This window comes from Engystomops pustulosus, chromosome 4, assembly GCF_040894005.1.
Source record: "Engystomops pustulosus chromosome 4, aEngPut4.maternal, whole genome shotgun sequence".
In the NCBI taxonomy this organism is placed as follows: Eukaryota; Metazoa; Chordata; class Amphibia; order Anura; family Leptodactylidae; genus Engystomops; species Engystomops pustulosus.
This window is the reverse complement of record NC_092414.1, coordinates 76,586,165-76,612,558: the sequence shown is the minus strand read 5'-3', so window position 1 is coordinate 76,612,558 and position 26,394 is coordinate 76,586,165. Positions and strand designations below refer to the sequence as shown.

General features: G+C 42.9%; 1 protein-coding gene across 1 annotated transcript in view; it reads right to left on the bottom strand.

The window, feature by feature from the left end:
• Positions 1-275: 275 nt before the first annotated feature.
• Positions 276-26,394, bottom strand: part of LOC140129013 (uncharacterized) — a 132,870-nt gene continuing 106,751 nt past the window's right edge. The window contains exons 10-11 of the mRNA XM_072150662.1: positions 24,530-24,599; positions 276-971 (exon numbers count right to left, since the gene is read on the bottom strand). Of these exons, the coding sequence (XP_072006763.1) occupies positions 741-971; positions 24,530-24,599 (301 nt within the window). The 3' untranslated portion in view covers positions 276-740. The remainder of the gene's footprint in view (positions 972-24,529; positions 24,600-26,394) is intronic.

Sequence of the window (26,394 nt, the reverse complement as noted above, 5' to 3'; positions counted from 1 at the left end):
GGTAAAGACATTTAGTCGATTGTCCCTTTCCTCATATGCTAAGATATTACATTTACACATTTTATACCAATACAAAAACATTTTAAGCCATAACAGGGATGTCCTGTACACTGATCAAGATTTAATCCAAAAATAATGAATGCAACTTACTTATAAAGTGAGAATTTAAGAAAAAGTATGTTTTTCCAGACCCCCAGGAGTTTTCAAGTAATCGAATACAGGTAATGAAACATTATCGTAAGATTTGCATTATATATATATATATATATATATATATATATATATATATATATTGGGAAAGTTTGCTAGTATACAAATTTATGTTTTATTAGAATATTCATGAGGTTTTTGCTTATGTTTAATCAGGTTAACCTGTGACTCATAAACATAAGAGCTCAGAGTAAAACGGTTTAGTGCAATCTTGAGGGGATGTACTGGAAACACAAGTGCCTTTATGCAGCTGCAATTTAGGGTCCCAATCCTATTTAGTTCATCAGCACCTTGAAATAACTGAGGGAAAGGTGTTAGGTGTCTACAGAAGTGAGCTAAATAACTTTTAGTGATCCCAAACAACCTGGCATGTTCCTTTAAAAGCATTTGCTGCTAATATATTGATGTCAGATTTTACAGGTCACCTGTATAAATTGTGTTACATTTATGTACATGGTTTTAATAGGAAACTCATGACTACTTGTTTGACCTTTGATTTTTACATGATGGCCGATCAGTGCTGATTGTGTTCATATTTTTCTAGAATCATCAAGAGGATTGGAAATAACAGAATTATGAATAAGAACAAAAAGTGGTAAATATGTCAGAAAGTCAAGGATATCTAGCTTCTTAATGTGACTTAATTCCAGTTGTGCAGCTTCTTCGTGCTCTCTACTTATCCCACCAGCTTTTAGTTCTACCAGGAGCTGTTCCACGCTGATGCTCTTGCTTTCAGTGTCAATATTGCACAGAAATAGTTGCTGAAATACAAAATAGTCATATAAGAAAATTTGGGTGAGCTTGTGGTAGAGGTTCATCAATAAGATAAATTCAACTTTCGTATTATACAAAAAAATAAGGCACATAAGCTTTTCTTCCATAAAGGGTGTCTTTGTAGCTTGCACATAATGAGTTTGCACCACTTTTGTGTCGCGGTTGCACTTTGTCTGACACTTTTAGAAAACCGTGCACCTAAGGTGGCCTGGTAGTTCATAGTCAGTTTGTGCCAAATTATTACTGATAATGCATAATGGAAGGAATATATTCTGTTATGACCTCTGAAATATTTTAGAAATGACCACCAGAGTTTAAAGGGGTTGTCTGAGTGTTTTAAAAAATATATACTGTATATACTCGAGTATAAGCCAAATTTTTCAGCACAAAAAATGTGCTGAAAAACCCTAACTCGGCCTATACTTGAGTCAAGAAAAACAAACAAACCGTGTACTCACCTTCAGACGCCCCCTACCCCGCCCTGGCAGGTCCTCTTCAAACGTAGTTTGATGTCAGCGAGCGTCATACTACAGGGGCTGTCAGGCTTTATACTACAGGGGGCTGGCAAGCTATATACAGAAGGGGCTGGCAGGCTATATCCTCCAGGGGTTGGCAGGCTATATACTCCAGGGGCTGACAGGCTGTATACTACAGGGGCTGACAGGCTATATACTACAGGGGCTAGCAGGCTATATGCTTCAGGGGGCTGGCAGGCTATATACTACAGGGGGCTGGCAGACTATATAGTACAGGGGGCTGGCTGGCTATATAGTACATGGGGCTGGCTAGCTATATACTGGGGAGGCTGTGACCAATGCATTTCCCACCCTCGGCTTATACTGGAGTCAATAGGTTTTCCCAGTTTTTTGTGTTAAAATTAGGGGTCCCGGCTTATACTGGGTCGGCTTATACTCAAATATATATGGTAGGTAAACACACAGTGGCATGACACCTATGGACAGTGGCGTGGGTCAACAGGCGCGCTGGAGAATATAAGTATTACTTTATTTTTTTACAGCTGCAGGCCACCTATATATGTTTTTAAGCACTCAGATAACCTCTTTAAGACAAACAATCTCCCGTGACTGATACTACTAGACAAAAAAATGTCATATTCAGTCACTGTAATAATAATATTATGGGACAGTATTACAAGCAATACCCTAATTTAATGTTCTTGTCAAACTATTGCATTTGCAAAATGACGTGATCTGCTCTAGTCAGTTAAAGGGGTATTCCCACGAAGACAAGTTTCTTAAATGTATTTATGATAAGAAAATAACATACTCTATACCCCACTGTTATTTACAAAAATACAGCATTTCACAGTTATTATTCCAACCTGCCGCTATCAGTCCTGGTGTAAACAATTTAGGTTGCCCCAGGATTAGACTGTACATTTTCTGACTTAGGATCGGGCATGGCATTTTCTTCTCATGAATATCTTCTCCTTTTTGCTCGATACAGTGTCTCTGCATTGCCCCCCTGCATTCCAAGATGAGCTCACACACAGACGCTCACAGGCACTTCCTGCTGGCAAGCAGCATCCAGAGGAGACTAAATCTACGAGCTACAGACAGATAGGACTCAACTCTGAAAACACTCTGGTAACACATGTTCAATTTTTACTAACTAACTGGCCTAATCAGCCAATCACATGGCGGCAACTCAGTGCATTTAGGCATGTAGACATGGTCAAGACAATCTCCTGCAGTTCAAACCGAGCATCAGTATGGGGAAGAAAGGTGATTTGAGTGCCTTTGAACGTGGCATGGTTGTTGGTGCCAGAAGGGCTGGTCTGAGTATTTTAGAAACTGCTGATCTACTGGGATTTTCATGCACAACCATCTCTAGGATTTACAGAGAATGGTCCGAAAAAGAAAAAACATCCAGTGAGTGGCAGTTCTGTGGGCAGAAATGCCTTGTTGATGCCAGAGGTCAGAGGAGAATGGGCAGACTGGTTCGAGCTGATAGTAAGGCAACAGTGACTCAAATCGCCACCTGTTACAACCAAGGTAGGCAGAAGAGCATCTCTGAACGCACAGTATGTCGAGCTTTGAGGCAGATGGGCTACAGGAGCAGAAGACAACACCGGGTGCCACTCCTTTCAGCTAAGAACAGGAAACTGAGGCTACAATTTGGACAAGCCCATCGAAATTGGACAGTAGAAGATTGGAAAAACGTTGCCTGGTCTGATGAGTCTCGATTTCTGCTGCAACATTCGGATGGTAGGGTCAGAATTTGGCGTCAACAACATGAAAGCATGGATCCATCCGGCCTTGTATCAACGGTTCAGGCTGGTGGTGGTGGTGTCATGGTGTTGGGAATATTTTCTTGGCACTCTTTGGGCCCCTTGGCACCAATTGAGCATCGTTGCAACGCCACAGCCTACCTGATTATTGTTGCTTACCATGTCCATTCCTTTATGACCACAATGTACCCAACATCTGATGGCTACTTTCAGCAGGATAATGCGCCATGTCATAAAGCTGGAATCATCTCAGACTGGTTTCTTGAACATGACAATGAGTTCACTGTACTCAAATGGCCTCCACAGTCACCAGATCTCAATCCAATAGAGCATCTTTGGGATGTGGTGGAACGGGAGATTCGCATCATAGATGTGCAGTCGACAAATCTGCGGCAACTGTGTGATGCCATCATGTCATTATGGACGAAAATCTCTGAGGAATGCTTCCAGCACCTTGTTGAATCTATGCCATGAAGAATTGAGGCAGTTCTGAAGGCAAAAACCGGTTACTAGCATGGTGTACCTAATAAAGTGGCCGGTGAGTGTAAATATATATATATATATATATAGATACAGTATATATTAAAACTTGCACTAGAGTTTTTCGAAGGCAATTAAAGGGGCCTAGGGCTCTGCAGGAGAGGTGGAGATCTATATATTTTTGTAAACACAACTAATGACTGATCCAAATAATTTCTGTCAAACACAAAAGAAACATTGCAAAAACATGTAGTGCAGAAGCAAGTGCCAGGAACAGTTTTTCTTCTTTTTAGCAATCATAGTAAGTCCTATAAGAAGTACTGGACATGAAAGAAACACTCAAAATGCCATATGAAAGGGGTTGATTTGGCATATATGTGTGGAAATGTCCACGTCTCTCCCACTAAAGCTTCAGTCTAATTGCACATGTTCAGTTGGTAATATAAGAATGCTTCTCATTTAAAGAAGCCTTTAATTTTACTGTGGTTAAAGCTAATAGTCCTTTGCTTTCATTCTTCTACTTTTTACCCTTCATTTTCTTTTTGTGCCTGCACCTGTTTGCACCACTTTCACAATCAATTCAAAAATGATGGGTAATCTTCTGGCATTAACCTTAGTGTGTGATAATATGCTGCTTGGCCTCCAGAATAATTAGCAAGACCAGATCAACAGAGAACTGAACATTTTCAATGGGCTTTATGTTCACAGTTCACAACGGCCACTGTAAAGAAGGCAGTTTGTTAATATTTGGGCTACAAACAATTGTTGCATGGCTCACTTATCAGCTAGTGGCTTCAAAATGACCGCAAGAAGGAAATTATTTTGCAAGAAATTACAAAATAATCTATTCCAGCTTTACAAAAACAAGATACACAGATATATAGGTCTGATAGAAATAGAAAAGAGAAAATAGAAAAATGATAAGCGACAGCGGCACAGTAAATAGGAAAAACAAAGATAGGGTGCTATCCTTAAGTCTGACCTAAAAAGAGTATCACATTCAAAGTCTAAATAAGAAGGTCCAAATAGTGGTAGGTATTGAGCGATTGTTCGGCGCTGGAGACTTTGCCAAAGATAAGTTATTTCTGGTCCTGGCGTGCGGTGCTTTCCGGAGGACATTCCCGTTAAGTTTGTTCAGAAGTCACATCACTTCTGAACAAACTTAACGGGACGGTCCTACCTACCTACCACTATTTGGATCTTCTTACCGGGAACTGTCATCCACTTTGGAAACGGAACACTCCCAGGAGCAAGGCAGCAGGAACAAGCCACCACGTGTATATAAAAATACACCCCATGCTTGCATTGGAGTTGTGCCCAGCAGCACAACTTCAGAAGGTTAGTAGTTCCTAGACTATTATACCAATCACTGTTAATGACAATACTACTCTATAGGAGCGCCCCTTCTCTCCTTTTATCTCCACTCTAAATAAGAAGGTAGCACTCACAAAAAAGTGAAAAAAGAGAGGATTTTATTTCACCTGGTGCAATGTTTCAGCTTCAGTCAGCCTTTTTCAAGCACATGAGGAGAAATAAACTTCTTACTTATTTCACTTTACTCAGAGTACTGCCTACTTTTGTGGAATTTTAGATAGAAAGATAGATAGAAACAAAGATAGACAGACAGATACATACTGTAGATAGACACAATAAGAGTTAAAACTGAGATATGAATCGGGATGACTGAAACCAACCCCACTTACTCCCCCTCCCCTGTTTTTCTTCCCTTTGTAGTCCATGGGGCACATTTACTTACCCGTCTGGAGGAGTTCACTCACTAAGATCCTGACAGAGTGCACCTTCTTCTTCCTGGTGCATGTAAGTGCTTGGTCTTGCGACACATTTTGAAAGTGAAATCCTGTGCTCAGTCCGAATCAGTCAGATCGTCTGAGGCCCCCCCCCCCAATCTCTGTCACAATAAAAGCAAGCGCAGCTGCGTCAAAATCTGATCGCGTGCAACACAATCCCCTGTTATATATCTGTCACAGCCGCGCAAAACCCGAAAACGCCGGAAAGTCAGTCAGTCATTCTGCCTTAACCATGTTGTCATCCAACTTTGAATCTACCCCCACCAATGCTATATTCAGAATTGGTAACTGACAATCCAGTATACCCCTAGGGTATCTTACCCTCCTAAAGTAGAAACGCCTATAGCATGGTAAATTTCTTGTTCTTCAAATAAACCTTATATCTCTCTCTATGTTGCTACATAACTCTGAAAAATATTAACTGAGATGCAACTGGAAATATGTTCTATGTCTAGGCAAATACAAATGCAAAACTCTATGTTTGGAAGAAAACAAACACTCTACATTAATACTAAAATAAAACTAACCAACTGAATATGGCTCAGTTTGCTCCCATTGTATCATAGTATCATCATAGTTTATGCGGTTGAAAAAAGACACATGTCCATCAAGTTCAACCAAGGAAGAAGGAAGAGATTTATGGGAAACAATTCTATATAACATAACAATCAATGTTATTTAGATCTAAAAAGGCATCAAGACCCTTCTTGAAGCTCTCTGCTGTCCCTGCTGTGACCAGTGCCTGAGGCAGGCTATTCCACATTTCAGTTTGACAGTTCTCATAGTAAAAAAGCCCTGTCGCCTCTGGTGATTAAACCTGGATTTCTCCAGACAGAGACAGTGCCCCCTCGTCTTTTGATTTGATCTAATCTGGAACAGTTTACCACCATATTTTTTTATGGACCATTCATATATTTATACAAATTAATCATTGTCATTTTCTGTTCAAGGACAGGTCAGTGCTACCAATCACTAGCCTCCGCAATTACCTCTAGACATCTCTGCAATGACATACTGTTTGTGTAGAGGTATCCACTGAGGCTAAAGATGGCATCAGAATTCCTTGACATGAAACCATCAACCAGAATGGCAGCAACTAGAATCGGTCAGCAGAAGCTGAAAAGAGGGTGGCTTGGACAACCCCTTTAACTAGGGATGCCAGGAATCAATATGTGACACCTACACAAATAAACCCAATAAACTGCATCTCATATACAGATTCAGTGTCTTATTTTGCAAAACTAGTAAATCCAATTGGAGTAAAACCCATAAATTAAGTGGCAGTGCCCCCACAGCCTAGGAGATCGTATGACTATGGACTGCTGCTGTGCCCTATTTTATGTGACAAATGCAGACTATGCATAATGAGTGTTAGGTCATCAATGGGAGGCCGCAAAATATATTAACTGAAAGGTATTTCACATAAGCTAAAAATATGTTCATTTGTCATGAACTAACTCTGGTATTAAATGATGAAATTTTATGTGGATTCAGCAGAAAAAGAGAGAAAATAAATGTAATTTAAAGATATAGTGATTAGTAAATCGCAGAAAGCATATACACCTTTATATAGCTCCTGGAAAAATCCATTGTGTTTCTTAAATAGCTATTTCAGGAGCTTGTATAGATTGCAGATGCAGTAAATGAATACAAGGTGAAATAAAGCTCCAAGGATTAAATCACTATCCTGTTTGGGCAAAATCTATAGAAAGTCATATAAATCTATTAGCATAACTAATACAACAATGTTTTCATATGTTAATCTACTAAACTATCCGCTCTCCATGAACACCCATGGCTAGTAAAATAACTATGCTGCTATCTATACTATGATCCACATTTATCAATGTGTGTAGTGTGCAGGGTGCACTACATTAAGGAATTGTGGCGCACATTCTTCATGAATTTGGCGCTCCCTGCACTGCTTCAATAGAGTGCACCAATTCTTTTTTGGTGCACCTCTGACAAAGAGAGTGCAACACATCTCCCTTCTCCCATGACAATAAAAGATTGGGCACTTTAAAATCCAAATTGTTTGAGTTTCCACCCTTGTGTTGTATGGTAAAGCACCAGAAAGATTTATAGAAAGAATAAACACTGCCAAACAGCCACTGATCTATCATGAAGGAGAGAGTAGACAAGAATCAGGGGTTCAAATTATTAGAGAAAACGTTTCTCAATTTTGGAATAATTTATTAGATAAATCACAAGGGCTACATGTTGGGACACTATATTGGCAACTTCAGCAAGACAAAATACAACAAAAAATGTATCAAAAACATTGGGTGAGATTTATCAGAACTGTCTGAGAGCAAAACTGTTCTAGTTACCCATGTAAACCAATCAGAGCGCAGCTTTCATTTTCCCACAGCTGTTTCCCACAGACACAAAAATGTCTAGCATACAATTAGAAACATAAGATAAGATACCAATGTATTTGTCATTTTCAAAAATTATTAAAATATTTAGTGTCATAACATTTAACAATGGTATGTATGTAAAAGGAACCTGTCATCAGGTTTTACCATTAAACCTAATGACAGGTTTCCACAGATATAAATTGATAGCTCAGATGTAGCTATAATCACCTTTAAAAAAGTAGATTTCCAGGAGACTCACTGAGTCACATGGGGCGTGTTCTCACTTGACTTAATTCCTGAGGGAGGAGAAATGAGGGAGCTGAGCAGTGAGGTTGGCTAAATATACACTCGCCACTTTATTAGGTACACCATGCTAGTAATGGGTTGGACCCCCTTTTGCCTTCAGAACTGCCTCAATTCTTTGTGGCATAGATTCAACAAGGTGCTGGAAGCATTCCTCAGAGATTTTGGTCCATATTGACATGATGGCATCACACAGTTGCCGCAGATTTGTCGGCTGCACATCCATGATGCGAATCTCCCGTTCCACCACATCCCAAAGATGCTCTATTGGATTGAGATCTGGTGACTGTGGAGGCCATTTGAGTACAGTGAACTCATTGTCATGTTCAAGAAACCAGTCTGAGATGATTCCAGCTTGTGCAAATTGTAGCCTCAGTTTCCTGTTCTTAGCTGAAAGGAGCGGCACTCGGTGTGGTGTTCTGCTGCTGTAGCCCATCTGCCTCAAAGTTCGACGTACTGTGCGTTCAGAGATGCTCTTCTGCCTACCTTGGTTGTAACGGGTGGCGATTTGAGTCACTGTTGCCTTACTATCAGCTCGAACCAGTCTGCCCATTCTACTCTGACCTCTGGCATCCACAAGGCATTTCCGCCCACAGAACTGCCACTCACTGGATGTTTTTTCTTTTTCGGACCATTCTCTGTAAACCCTAGAGATGGTTGTGCGTGAAAATCCCAGTAGATCAGCAGTTTCTGAAATACTCAGACTAGCCCTTCTAGCCCTGGAGTTGCCACCATGTGATTGGCTGATTAGAAATAAAGTGTTAACGAGCAGTTGGACAGGTGTACCTAATAAAGTGGCCGGTGAGTATATATATATATATATGATATATATGTGTGTATTTTTTGCATTTTAGTTATTTTCTTGACTGTAACAAAGTGGCATTATAATACTGTTTAACACTGTATGTCACAGTGGCTGGAAGTAGCACACCTTTGCAGTAAATAATAGATCTTACCAGAACCTTTCACTAAGGGGAGATTTATCATAGACTAACTTTATGTGGCTCTAGCCTCCTAATAACTCCGCCGGCGACTGTTCGGCCTGGCTTAGACTTGCGCCATAGTCTGCACCCAAACAGGAACGCCCCATGCTGGTCCACTGCGCCACCGGCCACAACCTCCTTCAGGCCCCTCCACATTCAGGTGGATAAGGGGGAAATCGTTGTGCCAGGAATTGTGTCTTTTTCAGGGCTTGGATACCAGATTTCTGAATATGGCTTCACAGCGCATTTTAACCCCTGATTCTTCTCTACTTCCTGGACTTGTTGTTATCTCGGACACTTAACCCAGCGGGTCTGCATTAGCCTTAAGGGTCAGCATTTCATTATTGCCTATCCATTCCTACTACAACATGAGTTGCGTTCCACATACACCCACTTCTACTTGTATTTTCTGTACCCAGCTACCATTTATGTCTTTTCCAGTGATCCAATCTACTATGAGAATAAAAGATTGACATGTTAAAATCCAACATGTCTGATCCAACATGTCTGGACACCACCATAAAAATCTGTTGCATAATTATCTATGGTGTACGGAGAGCAGGAACACATCTTCACATATTTAAGTATGTTTCGGAAGGTAACCTGAACCATGTAGGGACACAGTAAAATATTCTGTGTTAAAGATATTTTTTTTTCTATGCCAAACTTAGATTAAGGATTATTCCCCTAATAAGAGCCTATGCAGACCAAACAAATTTAAATAACTAAAACTATACAGTAATTTGTTTTAATTTTGTAACGGTTCTTAATGTGTTCAATTAAATATAATATAATATAAATATATAAATTATATAAATATAATATAGAAAATGTTATAGTCACAACACAAAAATATTAGTAGTTTCAAAAAAGTTACTTCTTGGCTGGCATTCTTTTGCTGTGGTCGTGCAGCTAATTAAGTCTACGGTTCAAGGAAACGTGAATCGATGAGCTGTAATTATTGCAATTCAGTAACATAAAAGAGGAAAACAAAGGCAGAAAATTGTAGTACATTGATGTGGGGCTGCCAGTTAAATTGAGATCCTTGCACCCCATTGAGTTATCAGTGTGTCTATTACAGTCTTATTAAAATGGTAATGATAGAATACAAGACTTAGACAACACCTGTCAGCATTATACTCTTTAAGTTCACTTCCGTGCTTCATGGTATCCTTTTGAGCTGCACAACAGTTGTTTTAGTGCAGCACAGATCTATGCAGACACATGATTATCCGTAAATATCTGATGCCTCGGATGTCTGGGATCTGGGATGTGATTGTAGTTCATTACCAAAGTCATTTATTAGTTATAAACATTGTAACTATCCCACAGCCATGTCAATGTATATGTGTATAATACTTTAATAATAAAGTTATCAGGGGTGTGCATCCAGTTTTGAGATCCAGTCAGTTTTCTAGTGTAAAAATATGGAAAAAAGTAGAACAGAATCATTCTTTGTCAATCTGTGCCATTTTAATGTCCCTAAATTATCTCATTTGCCTATTTGTGCAAATTTTTGGGGACTCTCACCACTTTCCAATTATTAAAACATGCGCCTCATTTATCACTAAAATCCAAATGTTGAAATCTATTTGATGAGGTAAGACAAATGTAGAAAATTTGGATACAAAGCCACTCCATGCAAATACTTAAGAATGGCACACCTGCCTAATGATACATGTACCCCATAGTGGAAGGCGCAACTTTAGCAGTACCTTATGGGGCAGATTTATCAAGCTGTCCAAAAGTAAGAATGTTCTTAATTGCCCATTGCAACCAATTACAGCTCCCCTATTAAATATTTATGAGCACTGGTAAAATAATAGCTGAGCTGTGATTGGTTGCCATAGACAGCTTGATAAATCTGCCCCTAAGTGTATTAGAGGTGAGCATTGACATTGAAACCATACCTATACATTGGTGATCAGCAGGCTTTGTGGAGGTGCTCTGGTTTCTCGCTCCCATCCCTGTGCAACACCCCTGCCAATGCATAGGCTGGGTAGTTGTTGGGAATAGCACGCCCACTCCTTGGCAGGATCTGTCTGGTAAGCCTGTGCAACTCACTCAGAAGCTACTGCCCTGGTAAACTCTGTAATTGCAGCTGTCAACCACTGCCTAGCAAGGAAAGAGTTAGATTGTTGATTGCTTTAATCTAATCACATGCTGTGTTCTTATTGTAAAGCAAACTGGAAGCTGGTTGGTGAGTGCTGCCACCTCACTAGGGAAGTATAAAAACCCCTGGTGGGCGAGACAGATTCAGACTCTGGGAGTCAATAGTCTAAGCAGAGGCAGAGGAGAGGCATAAGCCAGTGTCATACTACCAAGAAGCAGAGCTATCTCAGGCCTGCTGCCTGACACCTAGAGCCAGTCAGGAGACTAGGCTAGAGCAGAGGTCCACTGCCCGGACTCGGCTCCATCTACAGCCCAGCCTGAAGCAATTACCAGGCTCTGATCTCAAACAAGCTTTCCAGCTCTGCTGAACCTTCTGTTGATATTAGGCCATTGCCTGCTGTTCAAGTTCAAATAAAAATCCCTGAGTTGATTTGTACAATGTACCTTTGTGTGATCATCCTTCAACAGCCAGAGATCCTATGTACACCTCAGGGGTTGCCCCAGGGAGAAACCTCTTGAATCAACTGCTCCCTTCATTTTTCTTGCATACAGCACCTGCTGGAGACCTGCCAGGCTGTAGGCCCGCCCACTGGTCCCAATACCAACCACTGGGACCATAGCGTGCCCAAATCTGCATAAGCCAGCCTCTTCGGTATTTTGGGCCCTGGCTGCAGGGACAGCAGTGAAAGAGAGAGTGAGGTGTGCATGTTCAAGTACAGTGATCTGGGCAATGTCATCTACTTGGGGCAGAACCAGAGGAGGCAGAATGCAGGGTAGAAGTGCTTCTGTGGGCATGAAGCCCCCTCCCCAAAGCAATTCTGCCTTATAAATAAATAAAATGTTGACGCAAAGGATGCCTTTATCCAACTCTTTCTCCATCTTCTATTAAGGCCCCATGCTCACAAACATATATGGCGGCCGTATGCTAGCCAAATGAATAGCAGCTAGCATGTGGCTGCCACAGAAGTGCATTGTGCATGGCACGGTACAGTGAGCTCACATGTTTGTTACCATACCCTGCAGCCTGATAAAGCATGCCCTATATTTCATCATACTTATGGCCCAGCTGCACGGTTCCATATGAAAAGGGGAGGGTTAAAGAGAGCTCCTCCTTCCACTTCTCCAGCCACCATATGCAACTCCCAGGTGGCCTTGCATAGACATATAAGAGGGGGATTTATTAAGACTGGCATATTGAAGACAAATCTTAATCTCCCCCCTCCCCTACAGGCACTCTTCATGCCGGAGATACTAAGATGGTCTAACTGGAAGATATATTTTCAAAATAAAAAAGAACTTATAACAATCTAGTTTAAAGGAAACCTGTCACCACGCAGATTTCACTGTGCCAAATAAACATCTTTTTTCCTCCTGAGTTGACTCCTGTATCCAGTCAGGGAGGCGGGAAGCATTCCCAGATCCAGTCACCATCTACCTGCCTCCTCTCTACTGCCCCACCGCACTCCCCTTCCACCCTGCCCTCTTCTCCACATAACTACCCACCAGTTTCCAAAGGCATGCACATTCACATTGATGAACGGCTGCCTTGCTCTTTATCGCACATTACAGGCGCACCGCAGCTTCTTCTCCTCCGGCTATCGTCAGTGGTGGCACCTTTCTTCTCCTCCAGCTATCGTCAGCACCGACTCCCTTCTTCTGCTCTGGCTATCGTCAGTGGCAGCTCCCTTCAGAGACACAAGCGGCGTGACATCATCACGCGCCACCTGTGTCCCTTCATAGTAAGGATCGATGCAGGCAGGTGTCACTTATTTACCTGGTGGGCGATTCGGGCCAGCAACAAGCGCCGAATCATCCACATTAGTAGCAGATTTTGCAGCTCCTCAAAGGGCTCTGCATTCTGCTGCCTGAGGCGAGATCTTCATCTTGCCTCATGGCATATGTGGCAGATGTACCTGAGCAGGTGCACAACACATGTGTGGCCATCGGGAGTGGGAGGGTAGTGATGTGGAGAAGAGGGCAGGGTGAAGGGGCAATAGGATGGGGCATTTAGGTGTCTAGAGCGTAGAGAGGAAGCGGGGAAAGCTTGACTGGATCCAAAAGTTCTCCCTGTCTCCCTAACTGGATACAGAAGTCAACTGATTAGGGATAAAAGATGTTTTTACGGCATTGCAGAATCATACAAAACCCTCAACCATTGGAATTCCTGTATCTGTTTTGTGCGCGATGTATAATGGAGGTTTCTGGTGACAGAAACTTAATATAAATTTAATATAAAAACTATATTGAAAGAAAATGACATTTCCTTTAAAGCACAAAGTAACTAAAGTTTTTTTTTATGAAATTGCATAAATCAGCAGTGTATATGATAATAGTAAACTCTGTAATATAGTTTATATAGTTTATTAACCCCTTAACACTGCAGACCTTTTCCATATATGCTTTAAAAAATGTTTTATTTTTATCAAATAATTATTTTGGCTGTTATTTGAACCCTACGGGGCCTGATCATTCATACAGTGTATTGTGATAAAACCCTGTCATTTCAGTGCGGCAGTCATGTGGAGAGTGGTGTATGGACTGAGCCCACTCCATACATGGCAGGTATCAGCTGTATTATACTGGCACTGATTGCAGCAGTTAACATGTTAGCTGCTGCAGGTAAACCTATTGCAGCACCTAACAGTGCAGCACATGGGCACCAGCATCTTCTGCCATTATTACCTCTTGGGTTAGGACTAGAGATGAGCGAACATGCTCGTCCGAGCTTGATGCTCGGTCGAGCATTAGCGTACTCGAAACTGCTCGTTGCTCGGACGAATACTTCGCCCGCTCGAGAAAATGGCAGCTCCCGCCGTTTTGCTTTTTGGCGGCCAGAAACAGAGCCAATCACAAGCCAGGAGACTCTGCACTCCACCCAGCATGACGTGGTACCCTTGCACGTCGATAGCAGTGGTTGGCTGGCCAGATCAGGTGACCCTGGGATAGACTAGCCGCTGCCCGCGCTGCTCGGATCATTCTGTGTCTGGATGCCGCTAGGGAGAGAGCTGCTGCTGGTCAGCGAAAGCGTTAGGGTGTTCTATTAGCTTACTGTTAGGCAGGAGTGATTCTCCAAGAACCCAACAGCCCTTCTTAGGGCTACAATAACGTTATACTTTTTTTTTTTTATTTGCAGCTAGTACCATATTGTGAGGAATTTGCAGGGGGACTTGCTACCGTTGTGTTTAGCTCTTAGTGACACACATATCCACCTCAAACACCAAAGTGGGAAAATTTATTAGGGGTTTGATTTCAATTAGGCACAGTCTGCCATTTACTTTTTATTTTACGTTTATTTTTTTAATAACTCAGTGTCATCTCATCTTGCATAGTAGTGTGCTTTCATACTTGGCTAGAAAATAGCCATAGGAGAATCCAAACGGCTTACTTACGCCTACAGTAGCGTTATATATATTTGATTTCTGGTTGATCTGCTGGTGGCTGTACTTGCTGCAGTGCATCTACTAGCAAATTGTGAGCAATTTGTAGTGAGACTTGCGACCGCTGTGTTTTGCGCTTAGTGACGCACATATCCATTGCAAAGACCGAAGTGGGAAAATTTATTAGGGGTTGGATTTCAATTAGGCACAGTCTGCCATTTCCTTTTTTATTTTACGTTTATTTTGTTTAATAACTCAGCGTCATCTCATCTGGCATAGTAGTGTGCTTTCATACTTGGCTAGAAAATAGCCATAGGAGAATCCAAACGGCTTACTTACGCCTACAGTAGCGTTATATATATTTGATTTCTGGTTGATCTGCTGGTGGCTGTACTTGCTGCAGTGCATCTACTAGCAAATTGTGAGCAATTTGTAGTGAGACTTGCGACCGCTGTGTTTTGCCCTTAGTGACGCACATATCCATTGCAAAGACCGAAGTGGGAAAATTTATTAGGGGTTGGATTTCAATTAGGCACAGTCTGCCATTTCCTTTTTTATTTTACGTTTATTTTGTTTAATAACTCAGCGTCATCTCATCTGGCATAGTAGTGTGCTTTCATACTTGGCTAGAAAATAGCCATAGGAGAATCCAAACGGCTTACTTACGCCTACAGTAGCGTTATATATATTTGATTTCTGGTTGATCTGCTGGTGGCTGTACTTGCTGCAGTGCATCTACTAGCAAATTGTGAGCAATTTGTAGTGAGACTTGCGACCGCTGTGTTTTGCGCTTAGTGACGCACCTATCCATTGCAAAGACCGAAGTGGGAAAATTTATTAGGGGTTGGATTTCAATTAGGCACAGTCTGCCATTTCCTTTTTTATTTTACGTTTATTTTGTTTAATAACTCAGCGTCATCTCATCTGGCATAGTAGTGTGCTTTCATACTTGGCTAGAAAATAGCCATAGGAGAATCCAAACGGCTTACTTACGCCTACAGTAGCGTTATATATATTTGATTTCTGGTTGATCTGCTGGTGGCTGTACTTGCTGCAGTGCATCTACTAGCAAATTGTGAGCAATTTGTAGTGAGACTTGCGACCGCTGTGTTTTGCGCTTAGTGACGCACATATCCATTGCAAAGACCGAAGTGGGAAAATTTATTAGGGGTTGGATTTCAATTAGGCACAGTCTGCCATTTCCTTTTTTATTTTACGATTATTTTGTTTAATAACTCAGCGTCATCTCATCTGGCATAGTAGTGTGCTTTCATACTTGGCTAGAAAATAGCCATAGCAATAGGATAGCATCGTTTGGTTTTAAAAACTAAAAAACACAAAAAAAAACAAAAAAACACAAAAAAAAGTTAAAAAAAAATTAAAGTTATAACTCTCATTTTAAAAATGTTTAACCCGAGGGCTAGGGGTAGAGGACGAGGGCGGGGACGTGGGCGTCCAACTACTGCAGGGGTCAGAGGCCGTGGTCCTGGCCGGGGTGAGACACCACCTGCTTATGAGGGAGCAGGGGAACGCCGCAGAGCTACACTCCCTAGGTTCATGTCTGAAGTTACTGGGACTCGTGGTAGAGCACTGTTGAGGCCAGAACAGTGCGAACAGGTGATGTCGTGGATTGCCGACAATGCTTCGAGCAATTTGTCCACCAGTCAGTCTTCCACGCAGTCCACCCATGTCACCGAAATCGGCACTCCTCCAGCTCCTGCACCTCAGCCTCCTCCCCCCCAGTCTGCCCCCTCCCAGGAAAATTTGCCATTTGAACCGGCATACTCTGAGGAACTGTTTTCTGGACCCTTCCCACACTCACAAACCACTTGTCCGGTTGCTGCTGAGCAATTTTCCGATGCCCAGGTTTTCCACCAGTCGCAGTCTGTGGGTGATGATGACCTTCTTGACGTAGTGGAAGAAGTGTCTAAAGAGGTGTCCGACGATGAGGAGACACGGTTGTCAGACAGTGGGGAAGTTGTTGTCAGGGCAGGAAGTCCGAGGGGGGAGCAGACTGAGGGATCGGAGGATGATGAGGTGACAGACCCAAGCTGGGTTGATAGGCCGGGTGAACACAGTGCTTCTGAGACAGAGGAGAGTCCTCGACCAGAACAGGTTGGAAGAGGCAGTGGTGGGGCCAGACGGAGAGGCAGGGCCAGAGCTGGTGCATCAGCGCCAAATGTGTCAACTAGTGAAGCTCCCGTGGCGAGGGCTCCTGCGGCGAGGGCTAGATTTTCCGAAGTCTGGAGGTTCTTTAAGGAAACACCGGATGACCGACGGACTGTGGTGTGCAACATTTGCCAAACCAGGATCAGCAGGGGTTCCACCACTACTAGCTTAACTACCACCAGTATGCGCAGGCATATGAATGCTAAACACCCCACTCAGTGGCAACAAGCCCTTCACCTCCGGCCGTGCACACCACTGCTCCTTCCCTTGTGTCAGCTGATAGTCAGCCCCCTGCCCAGGACCCTGCCACAAAAACCCCATCGTCGCCTCCACGATCCTCCACAGCATCCACCAGCGTTCAGCTCTCCATACCCCAGACGCTGGAGCGGAAACGCAAATATAGTGCAACCCACCCGCACGCCCAAGCCCTTAATGTCCACATCTCCAGATTGCTTAGCCTGGAGATGCTGCCCTATAGGCTAGTAGAGACTGAGGCCTTTCGCAACCTCATGGCGGCGGCCGCCCCTCGGTATTCGGTCCCCAGCCGCCACTACTTTTCCCGATGTGCCGTCCCAGCCCTGCACCAGCACGTGTCAGACAACATCATCCGTGCCCTGACCAACGCCGTTTCTGACAAGGTCCACCTGACCACGGACACGTGGACGAGTGCTGCCGGGCAGGGCCACTATATATCGCTGACGGCACATTGGGTTAACTTGGTGGAGGCTGGGACCGAGTCTGACCCTGCGGCTGGTCATATACTGCCGACGCCGAGGATTGCGGGGCCTACCTCGGTCCAGGTGTTTCAGGCCTACTATGCCTCCTCCTCCTCCCACCCCTCCTCCACCTCCTCCTCCGAACTACCATCCGTGGGCATGGCGCCATCAGTCGGTAGCTCTAGGCACAGCAGTAGTGCCGTCGCTAAGCGACAGCAGGCGGTGCTCAAACTGCTGAGCCTAGGCGATAAAAGGCACACCGCCCAAGAACTATTACAGGGCATCACGGCGCAGACTGATCTGTGGCTGGCACCGCTGAACCTGAAGCCAGGCATGGTTGTGTGTGACGTAACGGCCGTAACCTGGTGGCGGCTCTGCAACTTGGCAGACTGACACATGTGCCATGCCTGGCCCATGTGTTAAATCTGATAGTTCAGCGTTTCCTCAAGACATACCCCAATCTGTCTGATTTGCTCACGAAGGTGCGCCGCATCTGTGCGCATTTCAGGAAGTCCAGCACAGATGCTGCCACTCTCAGGGCAGCGCAGCGCCGCCTCCAACTGCCCGCTCACCGACTGTTGTGCGACGTGCCCACGAGGTGGAATTCAACACTGACCATGTTATCCAGAGTTTACCAGCAGCGCCGAGCGATTGTAGACTGCCAGATGTCAACTTCCACCAGAACTGGTAGTCAGGTCAGTCAGCTTCCTCAAGTCTACAATGAGGAGTGGACGTGGATGTCTGATATCTGTCAGGTGCTGAGTAACTTTGAGGAGTCAACACAGATGGTCAGTGGCGATGCCGCCATCATCAGCCTCACCATCCCGCTGCTTGGCCTGTTGAAAAACTCTCTGATCAGCATGAAGTCGGAAGCTTTGCGCTCGTCACAAGAGACGGGGGAAGAAGATTCCCTTGTTGATAGCCAAAGCACCCTTAGGTCTGTTTCTCAGCGCATATCGGAGGAGGTGGAGGTGGAGGAGGATGAGGAGGAAGAGGAGGAGAATGTTGGCGAGACACAAGAGGGGACCATTGTTGAGTCCTTCACTGTTCAGCGTGTATGGGCAGAAGAAGAGGAGTTGGAGGAGTTGGAGGAGGAGGAAATGGACAGTCAGGCCAGTGAGGGGAGTGAATTCTTACGCGTTGGTACTCTGGCGCATATGGCAGATTTCATGCTAGGCTGCCTATCCCGTGACCCTCGCGTTCAAAGAATTTATTCCAGCACCGATTACTGGGTGTTCACTCTCCTGGACCCACGGTACAAGCAAAATCTTTTCACTCTCATCCCTGGAGAGGAAAGGAGTGTGAGAATGCATGAATACCAGCAGGCCCTGGTTCACAAGCTGAAACAGTATTTCCCTTCTGACAGCGCTAGCGGCAGAGTGCGTAGTTCTGCGGGACAAGTAGCGAGGGAGAGTAGGCGAGCAGGCAGCTTGTCCAGCACTGGCAAGGGTACGCTTTACAAGGCTTTTGCCAGCTTTATGTCACCCCAGCAAGACACTGTCACCTGTCCCCAGTCTCGGCAGAGTAGGGCTGATCTTTACAGAAAGATGGTGAGGGAGTACGTAGCTGACCATACCATCATCCTAAATGATCACACAGCTCCCTACAACTACTGGGTTTCAAAGCTGGACATGTGGCACGAACTGGCGCTGTACGCCTTGGAGATTCTTGCCTGCCCTGCCGCTAGCGTCTTGTCCGAGCGGGTTTTCAGTGCAGCTGGTGGCATCATCACTGATAAGCGTACACGCCTGTCGACTGACAGCGCTGACAGGCTGACGCTTATTAAGATGAATAAAGCCTGGATTTCTCATAATTTCCAATCTCCACCAGGTGAAGGAAGCTCAACCTGAATACTTTATCCACTCCTCCTCCTCCTCATTTTCCTCCTTCTCCTCCTCTTTGTACAGTAAAGCAGAGGAAACTGGCTATTTTTTGACAGGGCCCACTGGCTCTAGCTATAGTACTTTATGCATTTAATTTTTCTGGAGGGCCACCTACCCGGTCCTCTGTTTTAAACAATTTTTGGGAGTGCCACATACAGGCACTCAATCTATTCAATTTTTCTGGAGGGCCACCTACCTGCTCCTCTGGTTTGAAAACTTTTTTGGACTGCCACATACAGGCACTCAATCTATTCCATTTTACTGGAGGGCCACCTACCTGCTCCTCTGGTTTGAAAAGTTTTTTGGACTGCCACATACAGGCACTCAATCTATTCAATTTTTCTGGAGGGCCACCTACCCGCTCCTCTGGTTTGAAAACTTTTTTGGACTGCCGTCTGCCACATACAGGCACTCAATCTATTCCATTTTACTGGAGGGCCACCTACCTGCTCCTCTGGTTTGAAAAGTTTTTTGGACTGCCACATACAGGCACTCAATCTATTTCATTTTTCTGGAGGGCCACCTACCCGCTCCTCTGGTTTGAAAACTTTTTTGGACTGCCACATACAGGCACTCAATCTATTTCATTTTTCTGGAGGGCCACCTACCTGCTCCTCTGGTTTGAAAACTTTTTTGGATTGCCACATACAGGCACTATCCAAATTAAATTGTCTCCATAGCAGCCTCCACACGTTGTCTCCATTGCTACCTCCAAAAGTCGTCCATATAGCTGCCTCCATACATCGTCCCCTTATCAAACGAGGTGTGTCAGGCAGAAATTTGGGTTGTTTTCATGGATTCCACATCAAAGTTGTTAACTTTGTCGCCACCCTGCTGTGTTATCCACAAAATATACTGGCAAACTTTTATCATTTACCAATATTATTTCAGCGCTTCTTGCGCATCTGTTTACATTCCCCTCACCCGCCATATCCTAAACTTATAAGAACGCTACTACACTTGATCTTATACAAAAGGTTCTTAGAAGTGCTGTTTGGGGAGTAGCCTAGAGACAGGGGCTTGGATTGGCGAAAGCTCGCCTGGCAGCGGAGCGCCAGCTCCATGCGCATCATGCGCTTCTTGCGCATCTGTTTACATTCCCCTCACCCGCCATATCCCAAACTTATAAGAACGCTACTACACTTAACTTGGTGCAGGCTGGGACCGAGTCTGACCCTGGGGCTGGTCATATACTGCCGACGCAGAGAATTGCGGGGCCTACCTCGGTCCAGGTATCAAAGGTCTAGTATACCTCCTCCTCCTCCCACCCCTCCTCCACCTCCTCCTCCTCCGAATTACCATCCGTGGCCATGGCGCCATCAGTCGGTAGCTCTAGGCACAGCAGCAGTGCCGTCGCTAAGCGACAGCAAGCGGTGCTCAAACTGCTGAGCCTAGGCGATAAAAGGCACACCGCCCAAGAGCTATTACAAGGCATTCCACATCAAACTTGTTAACTTTGTCGCCACCCTGCTGTGTAATCCACAAAATATACTTGCAAACTTTTATCATTTACCGATATTATTTCAGCGCTTCTTGCGCATTTGTTTACATTCCCCTCACCCGCCATATCCTAAACTTATAAGAGCGCTACTACACTTGATCTTATACAAAAGGTTCTTAGAAGTGCTGTTTGGGGAGTAGCCTAGAGACAGGGGCTTGGATTGGCGAAAGCTCACCTGGCAGCGGAGCGCCAGCTCCATGCGCATCATGCGCTTCTTGCGCATCTGTTTACATTCCCCTCACCCGCCATATCCCAAACTTATAAGAACGCTACTACACTTGATCTTATACAAAAGGTTCTTAGAAGTGCTGTTTGGGGAGTAGCCTAGAGACAGGGGCTTGGATTGGCGAAAGCTCGCCTGGCAGCGGAGCGCCAGCTCCATGCCAAGATCCAACTAACATAGTTTTAACTGCAGCACCTTTAATCTACTACTAGTTCACTGCCTCCATACATGGTCCCCTTATCAAACGAGCTGTGTCAGGCAGAATTTTGGGTTGTTTTCATGGCTTCCATGTTAACTTTGTCGCCACCCTGCTGTGTAATCCACAAAATATACTGGCAAACTTTTATCATGTACCGATATTATTTGAGCGCTTCTTGCTCACCTCCTTTGGTTCCTCTCTGACACCCATTGGTTTGAAGCCTGAGTCCATTTAGAGTATGTCGCCATGCCACTCTCTAGCCTGCCGCTGCTGCCGCTGCCTCTGCATGCCGTCCCCTATAGTGTCAGGATCAATTATTGGATGTTTTACATGCTATCTAGCTTCATTCTGTCACTCTGTCATGGCCATGCTGTTGCCCATAATTTTGGCATAATGGTGCGATTAAGCAGCCTCAGAGGCATCCATGCATGCTGCCCCTGCTGTTTCCTGTCCATTTCCGTGGTGTTTCCATCCTTTTCTGAGGTTCCCAGGTGTTTGGCCAAGCTTCCCTGTGCAGAGCCTTGGTCCCCTTGAAAAATGCTCGAGTCTCCCATTGACTTCAATGGGGCTCGTTATTCGAGACGAGCACTCGAGCATCGGGAAAAGTTCGTCTCGAATAACGAGTACCCGAGCATTTTAGTGCTCGCTCATCTCTAGTTAGGACATTAAATTGTTTAAATACTCTAACTGTGAAAAACCCTTTCCTACATATATTTCTAAATCTCCTTTCCTCCATTTACAATGTATGTCCCCAAGTACTTTGAAAGAAATATATATATATATATATTTGCATAATGTGTACAGCTATATTTGATTTTATGTATATTTATGAATAATTTTAGCTCTGTGTACACAATATTCTTAAGTGGGACTCCAATAAAAGTAAAACAAAAAGTCTAAGTAAATCCCAGAGTTCATACAACAATTAAACAATATTCATAAAGCAATAGGAATCTACAGACTAATATACTTGAGGAATACAACAAGGTAAAGATTTTAGGCTGGGCCTCAAATTTAATTTAAACAATCAAATTTGCCTTTCAAAAACTCCCCAAGGAAATCAGTTTAAATGCCGTCTTTGTCTTCTCTCCCCATCCCCGAACCCTTCCCCCAACAAAGTACACATACGCACACAAAAAAAGCTGTTTAAAGGCTGCCAAGCATCCTTCTCTTTGTGACATGCAGCATGAATCCAGGACAAAAAACATATGCTAGTGAACAGCATGCATAATATTAGACATCATTAGACATTGGTCGGGATGCAGACCATCAGCTACAGTTGTTACTATTACTATTACTTAGTACATTCATTGTAAACCAGCAAGGGTAAGGCAATTAATCTGAATCAGTCTAAATAGTGAATTCAATGGCAATACAATATTCACAAGAGTTATACCAACCAAATAAAACCAACATAAACCTTACTCATATTGCAATGTTACAAAAATCTTATTCTAATGCTGGAAGAAATTGTTGTAAACAAGGATCTGTCTTCCTCTGTCTGGACCTTTTTTTCTTCTCTCCTATGTAAATCTTAACCTGAGCCACCGTGTTAACAGTTTCATGATCAGGATGGTTTGGGCTTTTTGGATGTTTCAAGCCCTATATTAAGGCTTTGACTTCTGAATAGAATATTTATATGTCTAGCCAATCAAGTTCATCATATGGAAAATAGACATTGGACATACAGCCCATCAGACCTCTAACTGCAAATAGTGGGGAAAATAGGGCAAGGCTCGTATATTTTTCTTCCAGTAAACGGTAGGCTATGACTGGTGCCTGACAGAAGAAATTTCTCTTTTCTTTAGTAAAAATATACATGCAGCTTATTACACAATTTATAGAAGGCTGGGGGTAGCTACAGTTCTCTATATAACAAAATATGGTCAACAGTAGGGATGAGTGGGCTCATTAAGTTCTGAATCCAAATGCTCATTCCTCTTTTAAATGAATGCTAAAAAACATGATATCATCAGGGAGCGATACCGTAGGCATCTGCATTTAAAGGGGTGATCTTGATAGTGATATTAACACAATAAAGATTATTTTTAACCTTTGACTTTACAATTTTACTCAGTTTTATTGCTGTGTTAGCTCCTATAACTCAGTGATGGCCAGTGAAGACACTATATGATCCATCTAGTTCTGTGAGTTGACAATGTGGTTAGATTATCAGGTTACAAGGTTTATATACACTTTCATTTACCTTCTGAACATTGTACAGATCAGAGATAAGAGATGATGACATCCATGAGATAGATATTACACACAATGGCACTCTCCAGCTCTGCAACATCTCTACTCTGCCACAACACACTGGTAGATCTGCTTTGCCTCCCTATTCCTCCCTGGATAAAGAACGTATCTGCATGCATCTTGTAGCTCTTCTTTCACAGCTGATTTTTGCCAGCAGGTAGTCAATGTGCATCAGTGTGAGCTCCTCCTGGAATGAAAGGGGAGGGACTAGAGGCAGAGAGCAGAGAACAGTTCAGCCCCACAGCGTCAGACAGAAAAGCAACATGGCTGCCGACCCTAAAGTCAGAAGATACAGGGTAGGAAACCAGGGGCGACTGAAATTGTGTACACTAGGACTAGACTGGTTGGAATTATATCTGTGAAATGCTGTGTTTTTATTAATAACAGTGAATTAGAGAATGTGTTATTTTGTAATCCTGAGTACATTTAAGAAACTTGTCTTTGTGGGAACACCCCTTTAAACCCCTCCATCTGTGGTTAACCGGCCTGTTATGTAAAGTTTTGTATGTGTATGTTTCGAAAATCAAATAAAATGTGTTATAAAAAAAACAGTTAACACCGTTAGACTCGCAATGTTAGGCATGGACCCAAACTGCAGGTTAGCGTCCGCTCATCCCTACTCAATAGTTATCTAAGTGAATGACTTTTGCTATCCAGTTTTATTTTGTGGTAGAATAAGGAGCACATTTATCCATCTGTGTATAGTAATAACAATAGTCTTTATTCATGTATTCATAATTCAAGAAACTTGCTGCAGTGTAACAGTTTTATAGTGTCAGCACTCATTAATAGTTGCTTTTATGCAAGGAATCTTGTTCACTGCTCTGTGCATAGTCCATGGAAGAGGTCCATTTCTACAGATCATTCATGTGCAGATAGCATAAGAAAAGGATCAAAAGAAGAATTGGGTTAGTAATTTCATACCTTAGCCTTATACATTTTTAGCTCCAATGCCTTGAAGTCCACATGATCAATCAACGACCTCATGAATGAACTGAAAAACATTGAAGAAAAGCATTTATTTAATACACCAGTTGCACAAAACATGTTTGGATCACATTAGCCTCAGAACAGTATTACATGTTCTACATTGAGAACTACGTTCACTAAGACATGTCAACCCATGTATTACTCCAGAAAAGTTAGTACTGTTTGCTTATGTAGACCTCAAGTTCATCTCTACTGTGCTACAGAATTCTGCCTTCAACTAAATACGGAATAGGGCAGTTAAGTGAGATTTATCAAGTTAGACATTTAAAAATACAATTCTACTCCATTAGAGGTGGAGAGTTAAAAAGTGGAGTAAGATCTTAGGACAGATGTACCAGAATTATCAAACAGTCCATAAAGTTTTCACATTTTAATAATAATAATCATTATTATTAGTATTCGGTGTAGTATTGTTATTTGAAGGGGTTTCTCATTAACTTTTTTATTTTTACTATTGGTCCCCGGTGATGTAAAAATAATAAAGAACTTAAACCTTTGTTGATATATAGATATCAGATTTTGCAGTCTATATTAGGTGCACAATCTTGATGTGACATCACCATTTCTGTATACCAACATCGGAACTTAGGAGAGAGGTAAATAAAGTTCTTTATCATTTTTATGCTTCATAGGGCCAGTAGAGAAAAATATTTAATCCTGGATAATCCTTTAATTTATTACAAAATTTCTCCTACTGAGTTTTATGTAAATCTGCTGCACATCTGAGTTACGTTTTTGTTTTCTTTTTTTTGCATTGTCATATACAGGTGTATTCTAAATTGATAACCATGGACAAAAGCATTATTATTTTAAAAATTGTGCACTTTAAACAAGTGAAGCATAGTCAAAAATCCACTTGACCCTTATGAAATAAACTTTAGGACTTAAAATTGCTCAGGTTTTTTCTTGTGTTTTCAAATATTATTTTATTGTTCATTTATGTTAATCTGAATGTGAATGAGGATATGTTAACAAGCCTAACATTATATACTTTGTTACATTGCCTGCATGCCCCTGATTTGGTGTTAGTTTTATTAAAAACTCTTCACTCATTTCAAAGGTATGACCCCAGAACTCTATGGGGGAGATGCTTTATGCGCCCTTGTATGATAAAGCCCCATCCCCCAGTCACCACCGTGGATATATCATAAGATTTAGGCTCTCCCCCTATATGATTGGACAAATGATCATCTGTTTGGCTGTTAATCCCCATACAGTTTACATTATTCTTAGTTTCAACAAAATTTTATTGAAGGAAAACAGAATGGTGCCTTAGAATAGGTCACGGCAAAACTACATACATAGCCAGCTACTGCATCGATAAAAAAAAAAAAGAGAGAAAATAGAAAGGGGGATAAAAGGTAGACAGAGGGCTCACAGGGGGGTAAGAAACCTGGAAATGGGATTTGTACAAGATCGGTATAGTTGTATATGTGTCAGTATAGATAAAGGGAACAGACATGTGTACAGATACACCATGTGAGATAACTAAAGGTTATTAGTGGGATAGAGTTAGAAACTGAACCAAGCGATGAGCTTTATTCTTGACACTCGCTGGTTTATCCCCTAGAACAGTGGTGGCGAACCTATGGCACGGGTGCCAGGATCGGCACTCCAAGCTCTTTCTGTGGGCACCCGGGCCATCTCCCCAGCACACCAGACAGGACTCAAAACATTTTCCTGCAGTTTCAAACGACTTAAAGATGCTGCTTTCAGTGATCTTTTAAAGTGATACTAACTTGGCTACTTGGGACAAAGAAGAGGGAGAATGTGTAGGCAGGGCCAGATTATCTTTGGAG